This window comes from Cyrtonyx montezumae, unplaced genomic scaffold, assembly GCF_038088225.1.
Source record: "Cyrtonyx montezumae isolate F1298 unplaced genomic scaffold, pur_monq_1.0 scaffold_10, whole genome shotgun sequence".
Taxonomy (NCBI): domain Eukaryota; kingdom Metazoa; phylum Chordata; class Aves; order Galliformes; family Odontophoridae; genus Cyrtonyx; species Cyrtonyx montezumae.
Window position 1 is genome coordinate 45,317,328 of NW_027071826.1, and position 13,899 is coordinate 45,331,226.

At 44.7% G+C, this 13,899-nt stretch overlaps 2 protein-coding genes across 3 annotated transcripts in view; both read right to left on the reverse strand.

The window, feature by feature from the left end:
• The window catches only part of CARS1 (cysteinyl-tRNA synthetase 1), a 31,730-nt gene extending 29,367 nt beyond the window's left edge, over nt 1-2,363 (reverse strand). Inside the window, exon 1 of one of the 2 annotated variants that reach the window (XM_065755226.1) lies at nt 2,292-2,363. In XM_065755226.1, the coding sequence (XP_065611298.1) occupies nt 2,292-2,316 (25 nt within the window). In that variant the 5' untranslated portion in view covers nt 2,317-2,363. The remainder of the gene's footprint in view (nt 1-2,291) is intronic. The other variant, XM_065755225.1, reaches the window with a different exon arrangement.
• A 521-nt stretch (nt 2,364-2,884) lies between these two features.
• On the reverse strand, nt 2,885-12,386 carry LOC136060939 (uncharacterized). Its single transcript, XM_065755741.1, has 10 exons — nt 12,324-12,386; nt 11,187-11,280; nt 10,571-10,702; nt 10,248-10,359; nt 9,608-9,681; nt 8,822-8,923; nt 7,824-7,852; nt 4,618-4,944; nt 4,089-4,137; nt 2,885-3,300 (listed from the first exon to the last, which is right to left on the reverse strand). Exons 1-10 carry the CDS (start codon nt 12,354-12,356, stop codon nt 3,005-3,007), a joined length of 1,248 nt encoding a protein of 415 aa, XP_065611813.1. The 5' UTR covers nt 12,357-12,386; the 3' UTR covers nt 2,885-3,004.
• Between the last annotated feature and the right edge of the window lie 1,513 nt (nt 12,387-13,899).

Below are 13,899 nucleotides of genomic sequence, written 5' to 3' on the forward strand. Positions count from 1 at the left end.
GCAACTGTTTATTCTAAATAAGGACTAACAAGTCAGTAACAGTTCACAGTGAGATCCAGTCTTACACACCTGAGTGGGATTCAGCTTTGGCTCACTTACTTTTACTATGAACTTTTCAGCTTTCCAAACATTTACTGATATTTATCAACGCAGAACTTTACATGTTTACACACATTAAGCAGTTTGAAACAGTTACCTTCAAGAACTATGGGAAGCTAAAACAAGTGAATTTTGTATCCACCAATCACATGAAGGAAAAAAACAACAAAAACAACTGCAGGGTTAATCTGTGCAGAAATGAAACTGTATGTCAAAGGAAAGATCTTTAAAGATCTGTTGCAAGGAAAGCAACACTCCACTCACAAAGTATTATTAGGGTTATTATGGCCATTAATCATACACCAGGCTGCTAATGGGAATCAAATCAGTGTATCTGAAACAATATAACTGCTTTCCAACCACATCTATAAACCAATCTAAAAGGGAAGTTGTACAAACTTATACACAAATAAAACAAAGATGACAGAACCCGTATGTGCTACTTTTAGTAAGCAGAGGCAGCAAACACTGCTGCTACCAGTTCAGTCCCGATAAGCAGGGCAGACAAAATTCACTTGAACAATCTCAGTGTGCACATTAATGCCTGAAATTATAAGTCTGACATTACATCTTGGTGTAAGAGCAGCCAACTCAGAAGTGTAATGCATCAGAGAAACCAGTTAGCCCAGGGAATCTAATAGGAGGATGTCTTTATGTTGAGAAGGATCTCTGACTCAAATTCAGCTCCTACAAAGAACGAATACAATAACACTGTACTTGGAAGGCAGCATATTGCAGAGAAGCAGTGCCATTTGTTTTTAAGGAAAAGAAATCTGTCAAGATTATCTTTCTAGAAAAAAATGTGTTCCAATTTCATTGCTATCACAATAAAAACAGGAGCAGTAACTGCAGAAGTTTGTTTTCCTGGTGTTTACACTTGTATTCTTAGTTCCTCCTCGTCAGCATCGTGCAATACCTTTAATTCATTACACACTCCCACTGAAATACTTCCTGGTCTCTCTTCAGCACTTCATGCTCTATCCTCACACACCTCAGCAACTCCAGGCTCTCCTACACCTCTGACCCATCTTTCCTCGGTCTGCCAGCTGTCTGCAAAGAGGCAGCCCACTGCAGAATTTAATTAACAACAATCAATGGATTCAACAGCTATTGAGAAAGAAAAGCCAATGGACAGATACAGCACCAAGTTTCTTAACACTGCTCTTTAGGAAACTAGGCTAATAAATCGATTCTTCTCATGAATTGTCATTTTCACTTTTCTCCTAAAATAGAAACTGCAGTTGCTGCTTCTCAGCAGCATTGGGAAGCATCTTCTTGACAGCAGAAAAGCAGCATTACTACAGAGCTGTTGCATAAGAATGCTGAATGTTAACTCATGTCAATGGAATGCTCTGCAGACACTAAATCACATCACCAGAAGCAGTTCCATTCAGAAAACAAGTGCTGAGCACCAAGTGTTGAAGAGGAAGCAAAACAACCTTCAAAAAATCCTAAGAATGAATATTGCTAATGTAACATAATCCCATCATTAGAAGCTGTTTCAAAAAAAATTCCACTGCAGACACTAATACAGCCCTCGCACAGTAATTGCTGGAGCACGGTCTCTTCGGGTGATGTAATTGTCACACGTTCTTCTTTCCACGCACACAACGCTTTGGTGACAGCTGGGGGATTCTGGGGAACAGGCTGCAAGACTGCAGCAGCACACAGACTCAACGGAATAAGATTTATGTACGAATAAAACGTAGAAGCGAATAGCTTTCAGTGTATAATCACGAGGCAAGACTTCCACAATATCGACACGTATTTAACACCCGTACGACTGGCATTCCGAGTTGCCATCTGCTACAACAGGGCCCCGTCCCTCCTTCCAGACGGAGTCACAGCTTGCACCTCAGAAACATGTGGCGGTGGGGACGGCGGCGGGGACCCCGCAACGCACCGATGGTGCGTTGCGGGGTCCCCGCCGCCGTCCCCACCACTGAGGGGGGAGATCGAAGCTTCGTCCCCGCCGCCATTTCGCGCCCCCCGCCGGCCGCCATTTTGCGCTCCCCCCTCTCTGTCACGTGACGTCACTGCGCCCACCTGACGCCCTGACAGCGGCCGGGGCCATGACATCACGCCGGCGAACGCCGGCAGCGCCTTCACGGCACCGTGACAGCCCCGGAGAACGCCTCCCCTCGCCTCTCTAGCCCCCCCGAGACGAGCCGAGACTCCCGCCGCACACTTACCGTGCTCGGCTGGAGCCGCTGCCATCCCGCCGCGTCCACCTCTCGCTACCGAGCTGATGCAACAGCGTGCCCGGAAGCGGCTCCCGCCTCGCCCCGCCCAGCCCGCGCTACGCTACTTCCCGTGGTCGCTATGGCAACCGGCCCGCGCCTCTTGGCCCCGCCCACAGCGCCTTCCCGCCTCGCGACGGGCCTCCATTTTGTGCGCCCCCAGCCCCACCCCTCAGCCAAGGAGAGGCTCGAGCCTTTGTCTTCACGAACTTTTTATTGGCGTACTTTGAACAGAACGCATCGCCTAGCCGCGTGCTCCCGCCACAAACGTAACGCGATTCTCTCGTAAACAAAAATTAAGGCAGTTCGGTCAAAAACAAAAAAACAAAAACTGCAGCAGGCGCTCTCGTCTCCACAGAGCACGGGAAAGGCAGCATCTTTCCTCACAGCTTCACAGAGGAAAAGGCAGACTGAGTTCCTGAATTGCCGCTAGTACCTGAGTTTCACGTTGTACAACTCAAAAAACAAATAAACGAACAAAAAAAAAGTCAATATTGCTGCTGGAGTCTTGTCAAAATTCAGCACAGGCACACTTTCAGCCCTGTGTGCAGGTAAGGAGGGCGTCACAGCCACATCCCCATTGGTACCAGCAGATAACAACACCATTATTTGTGTAAACTTCCTATATACATACACAGGAAGATTTCTGAAGTTCTTCGGAAACATTAAACCGTAGCTTCCATTTTACTTATAATGTTATTACTTGTTAAATTGTTGACTATACTACTGTAAGCCCTGGTATCTATATCCCATAGCTCATCCAATAACTTAATAATAGATTGTTTCTCCCCCAGTGTGTTTTTCCAGATGAGAAGCATCTGATAAGATTGCTCATTTACATCATTGGGCCAGTTGTACACAATTTTATCAATAACATTTTCCTCCAGATGACTTCTCATAAGCTTCCTCCATTTTTTCACTGGCACTTCCTTTATAAAAGCAAAAAAGCAATCTCTCTGTTCTGAGGAGGAAAACAAAAACAAACATATTAGTTTAGGTTCTAAAATATGGTGGGTTCCCCCCCTCCCACACACACACACACACTTCCCAATTATTTTTTAGCAAATGCATGAGCGGACAAAACAGTAGCAGCAAGATTAGGCTTGTCACCTAAGAAGCAGTAGGACAAAAAGGCTTCCTACTACTAAAAGTACCAGTTTGCATATCTAAAAATCAGTCCCAAGACAAAATACTACTCAGTATTGGAGGTTTTAGGAAGTTTTTCACTGATCTGCATGTTTTTGCTTACTCTTAGCACAGCTACTTGACTGTAGGCTTTAACTACCTCACTATGCTGTCAGTATGGGCATGCCATGCCAAGACTAGTGGTAGCAAAGCCCATCACTTTGATATCCAACATATCAGCTTGCTGGTTACTTGTAGGGCTTTGATGCAGTCTCAGAGCAAACATTTGACAGAACTCCTATTCTGAGATGCATTTCAGTCATTAAAGTAATCCCACTGCTGCAGCATAGACTTATTTAAAACATACCAACAAGTTCTGTACTGCACTTATTCTTAAAAGAGTGACTGCATTACACTCACAGAAGATCCATGCTTCAAAGTAATATGCCACAGTGGTAATGACTTTACTTAAACACAGTAATAATCCTGTTTCAGCTTATCTTACATTCAAATGAAAGCCTTACAGCCTTAAACGATATTCATTGGCCACCTTAAACTTCAGCATATACTAAAGTCAACAAGAAAAAACAAATTCAAACTACTGATCATTCGTAGAATACTTACCTTTTTGAGTGAGATCTTTAACAGTTATTTGATACTTTTGTCCTCGTACCTGTGATAAAAAGTTGGACAATTACTCTAGCATGCCAGAGCACTTAATTCACTTACAACTACTCCTGAGCTACTGAATAGGTGACATTTGGTTTATGTGTCTACAAAGGAGTGAGGAAAGCTCCACAGCACAGCTGAAAAAGGTTTGGGTAAAGAAAACAGCATGATGAAAGCAGCTGTGCTACTTACTATCTAATGAGCGAAGCAACGAGGCAACATATTTGCTGTTATTGCAAAAGAATGACTCTTGCATAAACACTGAACAAGAAAGTAAGAGGTACAGCAGTTCAAAGAGTGAACTGAAGTTTGCTTTCCCAAAATATCAATTCCCATACTTCCTATTATATCTTTAGAGCAAAGGTTCCTCTTCTTTATAGTACTGCTTGAAAATAGCATCTATTATCAAGGAAGAATTAAGGACTCGATTCAAATTATATGCATATCAGAGAAAATATTATGAGATGATTATTCCCCCACTTACCCTAAAGCATGCTGACAACCTAACACCCCTTTCCTTACATTGGGCATTTGGTTGAAAAGAAGGATTACACCTATTTTTTGTAGATGATGAATAGTCTTTGATCTTTTTCCAACATTCTTGTGTTTGGCACCACAAGTTCCTCTGTGGGATTGTGCCTCTCTCATAAGACACAGCACTGTTTTCTTCTGGAGATGTATTTTCCACCTCCAAAGTAACACCTGTGTGTGCTTGGCCCTCTGGGCTCTCATCAGAGTTCTCACTGTCTGGATGAGATGCATTATTTTCAGTTATCTTCACTTCTGATAAAAGCGTACTATCTTCATATTCCTGTGAAGAAAAATAACTTATTTTAGCAGTTTCATAGATAGACCTTTGTGGACCATTTAGAGAAAAATGGAATACTTGAAATCAAAGAAAAAAATAGGATAGGTGTTGAATAAGCAAAGTTAAAAAATATGCAGAAATCACAGCCTTTACTGACGTATTTCAAGCAGTCTCAGAGCCTAAGCTCCACACCTTGCTGGCTGTTCTGCTTTCTCCAGACTGCACAGTAAGTCTCACAACCTCTAGCTCAACAAACACAGGAATTTTTTCCTCGTATTTCCACTAGCATCCATTATTGTTTGCTCCTCTCGGGGCACAGAAGAGGCATACCCCTCCTGAGCAGGAAGGAATTCAGTTGCCACAGCGCACCTGAGCTGAGCTGCCCCATCAGCCTGCTAACAGACTTTAAACCTATCACTGTATGGAGGTTGATGCTTTCAGAGCTTTGCTGAGCTGGTAGATCATTATCAGCTCTATGAGAGCATACTAGTATGCACTTGCTTGTTTTCTTTAGTTTTTCCTCACATTCATATTCACAATGAGAATAGCCTCATTTCAAAGTAGATACCAGATCACACTGTGTATCTTCAGCTGGGGGAATAAAGCAAGGGAGGGTGGGAAGCATCACTTTCAGCATTAGCAATGCATTAAATAAGTCTACATCCATAGAGTTCACCTCAGGGTGACAGTGACCCATAAAGAGTAGCAGAAGCACAAAACAGACTAGTGCATATACAGCTTGTGTTGAAAGCAAAAATCTTCAGGCAGCATTAATTAGTTTATTTATTTAAAGTAGAAAGCAAGGGCTAGCATTAACTGCTTCTCCCATACAACTTGGTTTTAAGGCACAGGCCCCCATAAGTAACTGGGCATTTTGTCTGCACAAGGTCAGTGGCCACATAACACCAGCACGCGGAGGCAGGGATGTGACAGGAACTACCCCACGTGTAATTTGTCTCTATCTTCACTGAACCCATTTTGAGAGTGCAAACAGAATAAACAAGCTGCTCCTATTAATGGAGAATAGTTCTTAAATAGGTCACCTGAAGCCTTACAGCATGGTTGACTTACAGCTGCTGATCAGCTCTGAAAATCAGGTAACAGCAACATACTTGTAGTGTGCATGTTTTAAAGTACAAGTTCAGTTACACTTTGGAAGGACAGAGTGCTGGTGAGGACTGTGCAACTCCCCAGTTATCTTCATTACAGTAGCATGAATTCTTTAAGTACACGGGTATTGCAGCTCATGCTTGTTACAGTTATTTTATAGGTAAGCATCACCATTCACAATATGGAATTATAGTCTGCTACAGCTTTATTCAAAAAAGGATGTTATCTCTGTCTGTTCCTACACTACACCAGTTTGAGCAGATATTTTGCCATGTTCCTTCATCAGCTTCTATGAATACATGAAGTGCTGTGAACCTGGCCGGGGAGCAGGAAGAGACAACCCAACAAAACCTAATGGATGATTCATACACTTGAGCCACTTATGGACCTTAAAAAAAAAAAGAAGAGTTTAAGGTAACATTTTGATGATCTTTTAGTTCTGCCCCTTCAGTCTTTAAATATTTGTGACATTTAAGATGCATTTAATTACTTGAAACATTTAACTAGCTAATTAGACAAACGCTCATGCACAAGGTGAGTAGTACTTGTATCAAGCAAGAGACAAGGAAGGTAGCACACACTTTTTCTGCTACAACTCACATACATGAGTTACATGAATCCTTTTCTTCAGTTCTGAAGACAAGCATTTCAGGGCCTGATGTTATTGCAGAATCAGAATTGTAGGGGTAGGAAGAGCCCTCTAGAGTTCAAGTCCAACCCCCCCTGCCAAAGCAGCTCCCTAGACCAGGTTGCACAGGTAGATCTTGAACTTCTCCAGAGAAAGAGACTCCATAAGTTCCCTGGACAGCCTGTGCCAGTGCTCCATCACCCTCACTGTGAAGAAGCCCCCGCACATTTGTGCAGAACTTCCTATGCATCAGTTTGTGACCATTTCCCCTTGTCCTATGTTATGCATCATTAACTACTCTAGTGAGAAGATCAAAGTCCTTTATATCTTGCTGTGCAGTTAGGAGCATAACTTCTGTTCAGAAGTTTCTAAATAGAGAAGCTAAATGCTTGAGAACTTAACTAGTCTAGCTATATCTTGCTAAATACAAGACTAGAAATCATGCAGTTGAAAGAGACCTAGAGATCATCATGAAGTCTAATTACCTGACTACTTCAGGGCTTACCAAAAGCATATTTTCAAATGGCATTGTTTTTTGACTGTGTAAAAGGTTCTTAAACAGTCCTTGACTGCAGGAGGCCACAGTGAAAGCAGCTTTATCAGCAAAACATGCATCAGCAACAAGCCTTAGTGTGGTAAACCATTTCCATCCTGAGCTGGCATGCTCTGAGCCCTGAACTCCTTCATTTACGGGACAGCTCTGGATCAAGGCATTACTATCAAGACTACAGGTGCTGCTCTGTGGCTTGCAGGAGACTCAGTTACTTTGTCTGCTGACCAAAAGGAGTAATCTTTCCTTGCATTTTAAATATATCAGCATGCATGAAAGAGCTGTCATTCCTGGGGAATATAAGCATGAAGTAACAAATAACCAATTGTGTCAAGGCACCACTCAGCTTGAAGTAAACATTTGTGCTTAGCCTGCTCCCCCTCCGTTTCACAACATCTTGGACACAGGCTCTGTATTTCCAATACAAGTACCAGAAATGCCAGCTTCAATGGAAGTAAGTGCATGATGCATCAATAGTTGCATCTCAGGAGCATATCACACCAGAGGCGTGCAGAGACAAAAATCAGGAGCTGTGTAATGAGTACAGTTAAGTCATGCAAAGCTCTGGTAGAACTTAATCCTTTATATACTTACCAGGCTTCTCTCTTTGTCAGGAAGAGTAACTGGAAAATAAAATTAACATATAAGAAACTTCTGGGAATTGCTGTAAATTAAACACATGTAGCTGAATATAGCTGAACTCATGCAGTGCTCAGATGTAATAGACACACTTTACACAAGCCAAAGCTCCAGTGCCAGTCATGCAGTTTCTTTGAAATGGCAGACTTCTCAAGAAGTACTACCCTTTGCTTCCACTAACAGTGGAAACAGCAACAAGCAGCCCCACTGCATAAGGCAGGCTTCAAGATGCTGTTTGGACTTTAAGCCCCTCCTTCAAAAGAAACATTCTCCCTACCCCCAAGCCTACACCTCATAGGCATTTTCATGAGCTATTGCAATAGATAAAGAGGCAGAGGATGTTTCTACTGCAATAAAATGCAACAAGCCCAAGTTTGAATAAAGTTTACTTGAAAGCTTTCAAATCATTTCCAACATTCTAAAATACCTTAGGTGAGAGTAAAAAAACTTCAATATGCAGAAAAAAAATATTTCTTAGGAGAATACATTAACCTATACTAGAAAAAAATAATAAATCACTCAGGACCCATCAACTTAACATTTGTACTAAGTTGTTGAAATGATGCAAGGCCAGTGACATAGAACAACTCCCACAGCCAAACCCAATGGATGACAGTAATCAGTGAACTAATTAGCTGCTACTTCTTGCACCTTACTTCTGAGTTCACCACACAGATTTTCCTTGTACCCTCATCAATGCTATGCAAGCAGGTGAGGAGCTCCCTTTAATTAGCCAGTGCTAATCTTTGAGGCTAAGGCATCCATTCAGTTAAAGCTTGCAAGTTTGATTTACTGGATAAAACTGGTCTTCATTTTACTCAGGCCAAACAAGCCAGGGCTTGCCTATCAAACAGGCCTCTACATGAAAAGAGTAACATCAAGAATGAGAACAGCCTTGGTACATATTCTGCCTAGTTCTGCAAAGTTTATGGATATTAATAAAGCAGAGTTACCTTTATCACTCTTACACTTCCTTAGTATGTAGAACACAAAGAAACAAGCAAAACCAACAGCAACCAAAATTATTACAGTCATCCAAGTAAGATCTCGACTTCCTGCAAATGAAAATGAATAAGGTTAGAGTTTGAAGTGGTCCTCAGATGAGGTGGTCTCAAGTGTGAGCCTTCCTTGCCACCCCACATAGCAACCTAAAGTTCATGTTCGTATACTGACTCAGCTACTCTGTCATGGAAGAGGTGCTGGGAATTTCAGCTGACCTGAATCCAAGTAGAGGTTTCCATTGCACATCATTATCACAGAAGCAGTGAGGGATTCCATATAGCGTCACAATATAAAACCCACTAGGCTTTCAGAAGAAACAACATGCAAGAAATGAGAGGAGAAGTAGTATGCAAAAGAATGCATTTAGGTGCTATTCTTTGGATAGGACCCGTTCCTTTCCTGCTGGAGGAGTCACACTATACGCAGCTTCTCAGACACGCTAAACATTGGAAGTGTTGGTGTCATCCACCGCTTTCAAAGCATCACCATTGAAACTCCAAGAACCCCAGCAGTACGTGTAGCTTTTCACCAGCGTGCTCCTTCCCTTGCAGTGAAGTTTAATATATTAGTCTCTCCAACCCATTTGAGAACCCATCTCTATCAGATAATCCCCAGGCTAAAATGCACAAAGTCTTAAGTATGTTACTGTAGTTCAAGCTATTTCAAGAGTGCTTCTGTGTTGTTAGAAAGAATTTATACACCCAATAGACAAGTCAAGTGGTATCTGTGTGCCATACCTTGATCAGGTAAGCCACATCTTAGGTCCATTGTAGCATTGCAAATCTGCACTATTTCTTTCCCTTCTGAGCACCTAAAGTCAGTGGCAACACAGAGGTTTATAAGCATTGACAGCCCTGTCCAGGCCTGCTCATTTTCTGGAAAAGCTTAGCAATATTAGCAGAACTCTAACAGATGACGTTAGAAATTCACCTTCTAGTCTTAAAAGATCCTATGCTGATTAAGTAGAACCAAAACAGGTAAAGCTTACACATGCTAGCCTCTAAATTGAGAGGAAAAATAGGTAGACGCGTTATTCATGCAGTTAGTTTCCTTCAGCAGGAGGTTCTACCTTCCACAGTTTTGGGGTGGTTACTACAGCACTTACTCAGCTCTCAATATGGGGGAAGTACTAATCTAGAGACACAAGGAGTGTAAGCCTGCAGCCATATGCAATAAGCCAAACAGGACCAAAATCTGCATACTCTAGGTTTCAACCTCATGTATTTTGACACCTAGAGTTTAAATGCATGAATGGCACCATTGCTTCAAGGAATTATTTACAGGCTAATAGCACATGGTGGGCACAACACAGATTGGGCCACAGCTATTAAATCTACCAGAAAGAACTTAAGCAACTAAGTACATTATTGAACTTACATTTGACTGCATCTCTGACATATTTCACAGCCTTCAGCAGAGCAGAAGTACCCCTGTTTGCATTGGCATTCAGTGTCACTTGTCACAGTACAGGGTCTCAAAGTTATTTGGTCTAAAAAAAATAGAACATAGAAAAAGCTGTGGCTCTGTACAACTGAGCCTAAGTTACATGCTGGCCATAAGTGTGATTTATTTTTCCAACTTCAACACTCTCAACAACTAGAAGTGCAAGAAAACAAACAAACAAAAAAAAAGAGGACCAGGCTTTCTGCAAAGAGCAAGGGGCCCCAAATTGAAGATGTAATAGAAAGTTTTCTTGGTACCATCTTTGCACTGTCTGCACATCAAGCATTCTTCCAAGCCATTGGCATGGGCAGTGTAATCTTCTCCTTCAGTGCAAAATGTGCATCTTCCCCTCGAATGTGGAGTACTGCAGTGCTGAGCAACGTAAGTACCTGTGGAAGAAGAGAACTGGTGGATGCAGCAGCACTCTCACAACGAGATGAGAAAACCATTTTTAGTCAAATTCAGTCCTTCCCTACAAGCAGACGGCCCAGCACAGGAAACAAGGGGCAGCGTACAGTCGGGCAGCACGCTCAGAGCTTGCTGGGAGAGCCGGGAGAACAAAGGCAAAGCAAAGCCGTACACACAGAACTATCAGAACTCCCTGTGCCAACTGTTCGCGCTCACCGATTATTATTAAAAACAAAGAAGCGACCCGACTTCGAGCATTTCATCCTCAGAGCGGACGGAGATTTTTCTGAACCGCTGCCAAGGCGCCTATTGCACAAGGTCTCACCGCAAAATGGAGGCCAGCCCTGGCGGCCCCGAGAGCCACCACAGCAGTAGCCGGGCCTGCTCCCCGCCCGAAGGAACGTGGCGTGGAGACGCAGGCGCCTCTCACGGGGGGAAACGGCCGCTGCCTTTCTGGAGCCTCACCTGCCGGGCACAGCACGCAGCAACTACCTTCGTGTAAGTACTCTCCCTCTCCGCAGACCTCCGCGCCGCTTCCAGGCATTTTCAGCAGCGCAACCTATGAGCAGAGATCAACAGGTGTTCTCAGGTGATTCATTCCGGATAGCAATCTCGAGGAGACGGTTCTGTAAGGGCTGGAAAACACGCTCGGGGGAAGCCACAAAGGAAACCCAGACTAATTTCTGTTAAGTGCGCTGCTAACAGCAGTAATTACAGTCACAAAGGTTGGGTTAGGGCAGCACCGCGCTTAGAGCCGCAGCGCTGTAGGAGAGCTGCTCCGGCCCCTCCACCACCGTTGTAACTTTGCTTCCCTGGCTGCGTTTGGTGCCTCGTACAAGGGATTCATTTCATTCTCCCTCGTCCCATTTACGGCTTTATTTTAACTCGAAACGTTCTGCGTTTTGAGTCCCGGTGAGTTTTCAGACGGCATTTCTCACCAGCTCCGTCATCTTCAGCGGAAGGCAAGTTTGTAATTTTACAGAAAGCTACTGTAGCCACGCGAACGCGCCGAGTTCAGTTCCCGGCCTCCGAAAGGAGCCAGTATGGCCGCGCGAGAAACGGGGGCAACCAGGTGCGCGGGGCCGGGCCCGGACAGGCGGCGGGCACAGCGCGGCGGAGGAGGGACAGGAGAGCCCCGAAGCTCCGCGCGTGCCCCGCGAGCGGCAGATTAGAGCCGGGAGCACGCCATTCTCCCGCAGCTCCACCCTGCCGATTTCCACCCCGCGGGACGCTGAAAGTCTTCCTCGTAATTGCAGACTTCATGAACCCCTCAATTTCGCGATTAGAGAATGGAGCGCTATTAAAGAGTTCGCTCCTGCTTTGTCGCTTTCTTTCCCACGAGGAAAAGAAGAGCCGCGACCTTTTTCGCGCTACTCCGGACCTCCCGTACCCCTACGGGCTCAGGAGGAAAAGGGAAAGGGAGTTACTAGAGAACCTGTGTCCGAAGCAAAGGCTTCCACCCATAGGGTAGGTCGGGCCGGCTGACCCAAGGCCATCGTGAGAGAGGGCTATGCTCTCTAGCTGTGACCCAAGGCGCGCAGCAGCCAGGCACCAACCTCTCCCGCGACGAGCCCGCCCGTGCCCGGTGGCCCCGGTACTCACCAGCAGCAGCAGTCCCACCGCCCGCACTCCCATCGCGGCGCACCGCCCGGCACGGCTGCGCTGCCCTCCGCTCACGACGCGACTCCGAGCGAGGGCTCCGCCACCGCTATTTGATTGGTCCCAGCCCCGCCCTGCTCCAGCCCCCGCCCCGCGGTTGAGCTGGAAAGGACACTGGGAGACACCGTGCCTCGGCTACCTGCTACCATCGGCAGCACCTATACGACTGCATCGACAGCGTGCTTCTGAGTCGGGGAAAAAGCGGGTGTCACGTTAGGGAATGTCCTGGTAGCTTCCTTTGTTATCCCTTTCTCGTCCCCCTCGATAAGAGCGGGAGGAAGCCGGGTGACACGTTAGGAAATGGAGCGGTTCCTGGCTTTCTATCCAAACCTTGCATCCGGCTGCTAAAGGGCTGCTCGCTCATAGTACAAAGGAGAGGTAAAGACGGGAAGCATTGTTCAAAACCCCGCACAAGCAGGGTACGTGCCCGGGCTTCCTTAGTTGCCAAAAGGGTTCTCGGCTTTTTCAACATCAGGGTACTAGTCCCAGACAAATAACAGCAGCCATGATTTTCCTCAAGAGAACTTTCCATCCTTCAGAAGTGCGTAACTGGCATGTAGGAGAATTCACCTCCTGATGCTGAAATTGGATCGAAAGTAGTAGCATAAGAATGCGTGGATATTTCCTCTTGGGATAATTTTTCAATCCCTGCAGTGGCATTAAACATCTCAAACTTCTCTGCTGATGTGTAATTAGTTTATGTAGGTTAACAGTTTCTTTCATGGAAGTGCTCCTCTCATGGTAACATTTATTTTATCTGACTGCAGTAGCAGTCCCAGTGAAATCCCTCTGAGTGTGTAGTCTTGCAAAATGGAAAGGATCCAAGGAACTTGAAGCACGCACCTAGCACTCTGTAAAGGCTTTCTGTTTGGCTCTGCTTTCCTTTGGTTCAGACTGCTTTGGATTTTTTTGTTTTGTTTTGTTTTACCATAACTATTATTTTCTCAAACCCAGATTTTAATTTAATTTAATTTAATTTTGCACCAGACAGATATCCCCTTGGAAAAGCAGAAGCTCCTCTGGGTGGCTTTGTCCTGAAGGGCGATGTGTCTGATGAGGAAGGCTGTGTTGACAGGCCAGAAACGTGCTGAAGCATTCCAAGTGAGATTAGGCAGGAAATTAGTAGGTATGTATGAGCAAACATTTCTAAGGCCCTCATGGGACCTTGCGCAGACAGAGACTGAACTCTATTCCATAGGCACAGTCCAGGGCGACAGGACCAACTGAGTTTTACACTGTATGGATCAGACTTCCTCAGAAAGGAGTGGCTAGGATGTTGTGTCCCAAGAAGGTATCCAACCTATGTTGAAAATGTTGGCGTTCTTCAGTGATGAAGAATCCTGTGTTTCTCTGGAGACTACTTGCTGATCAATCTCACCAATTAAAATCCGTGATTTGTTTCTTACTGAAATGCCAGCTTCTGGGTGCTGCCCCTAGTCCTGTCTGTTCATGTCACAGAGTTGTGGTTTTCTTTCCACACAGCTGTTTGCTATTATCAAGCTGCCTCCTTAACATAAAG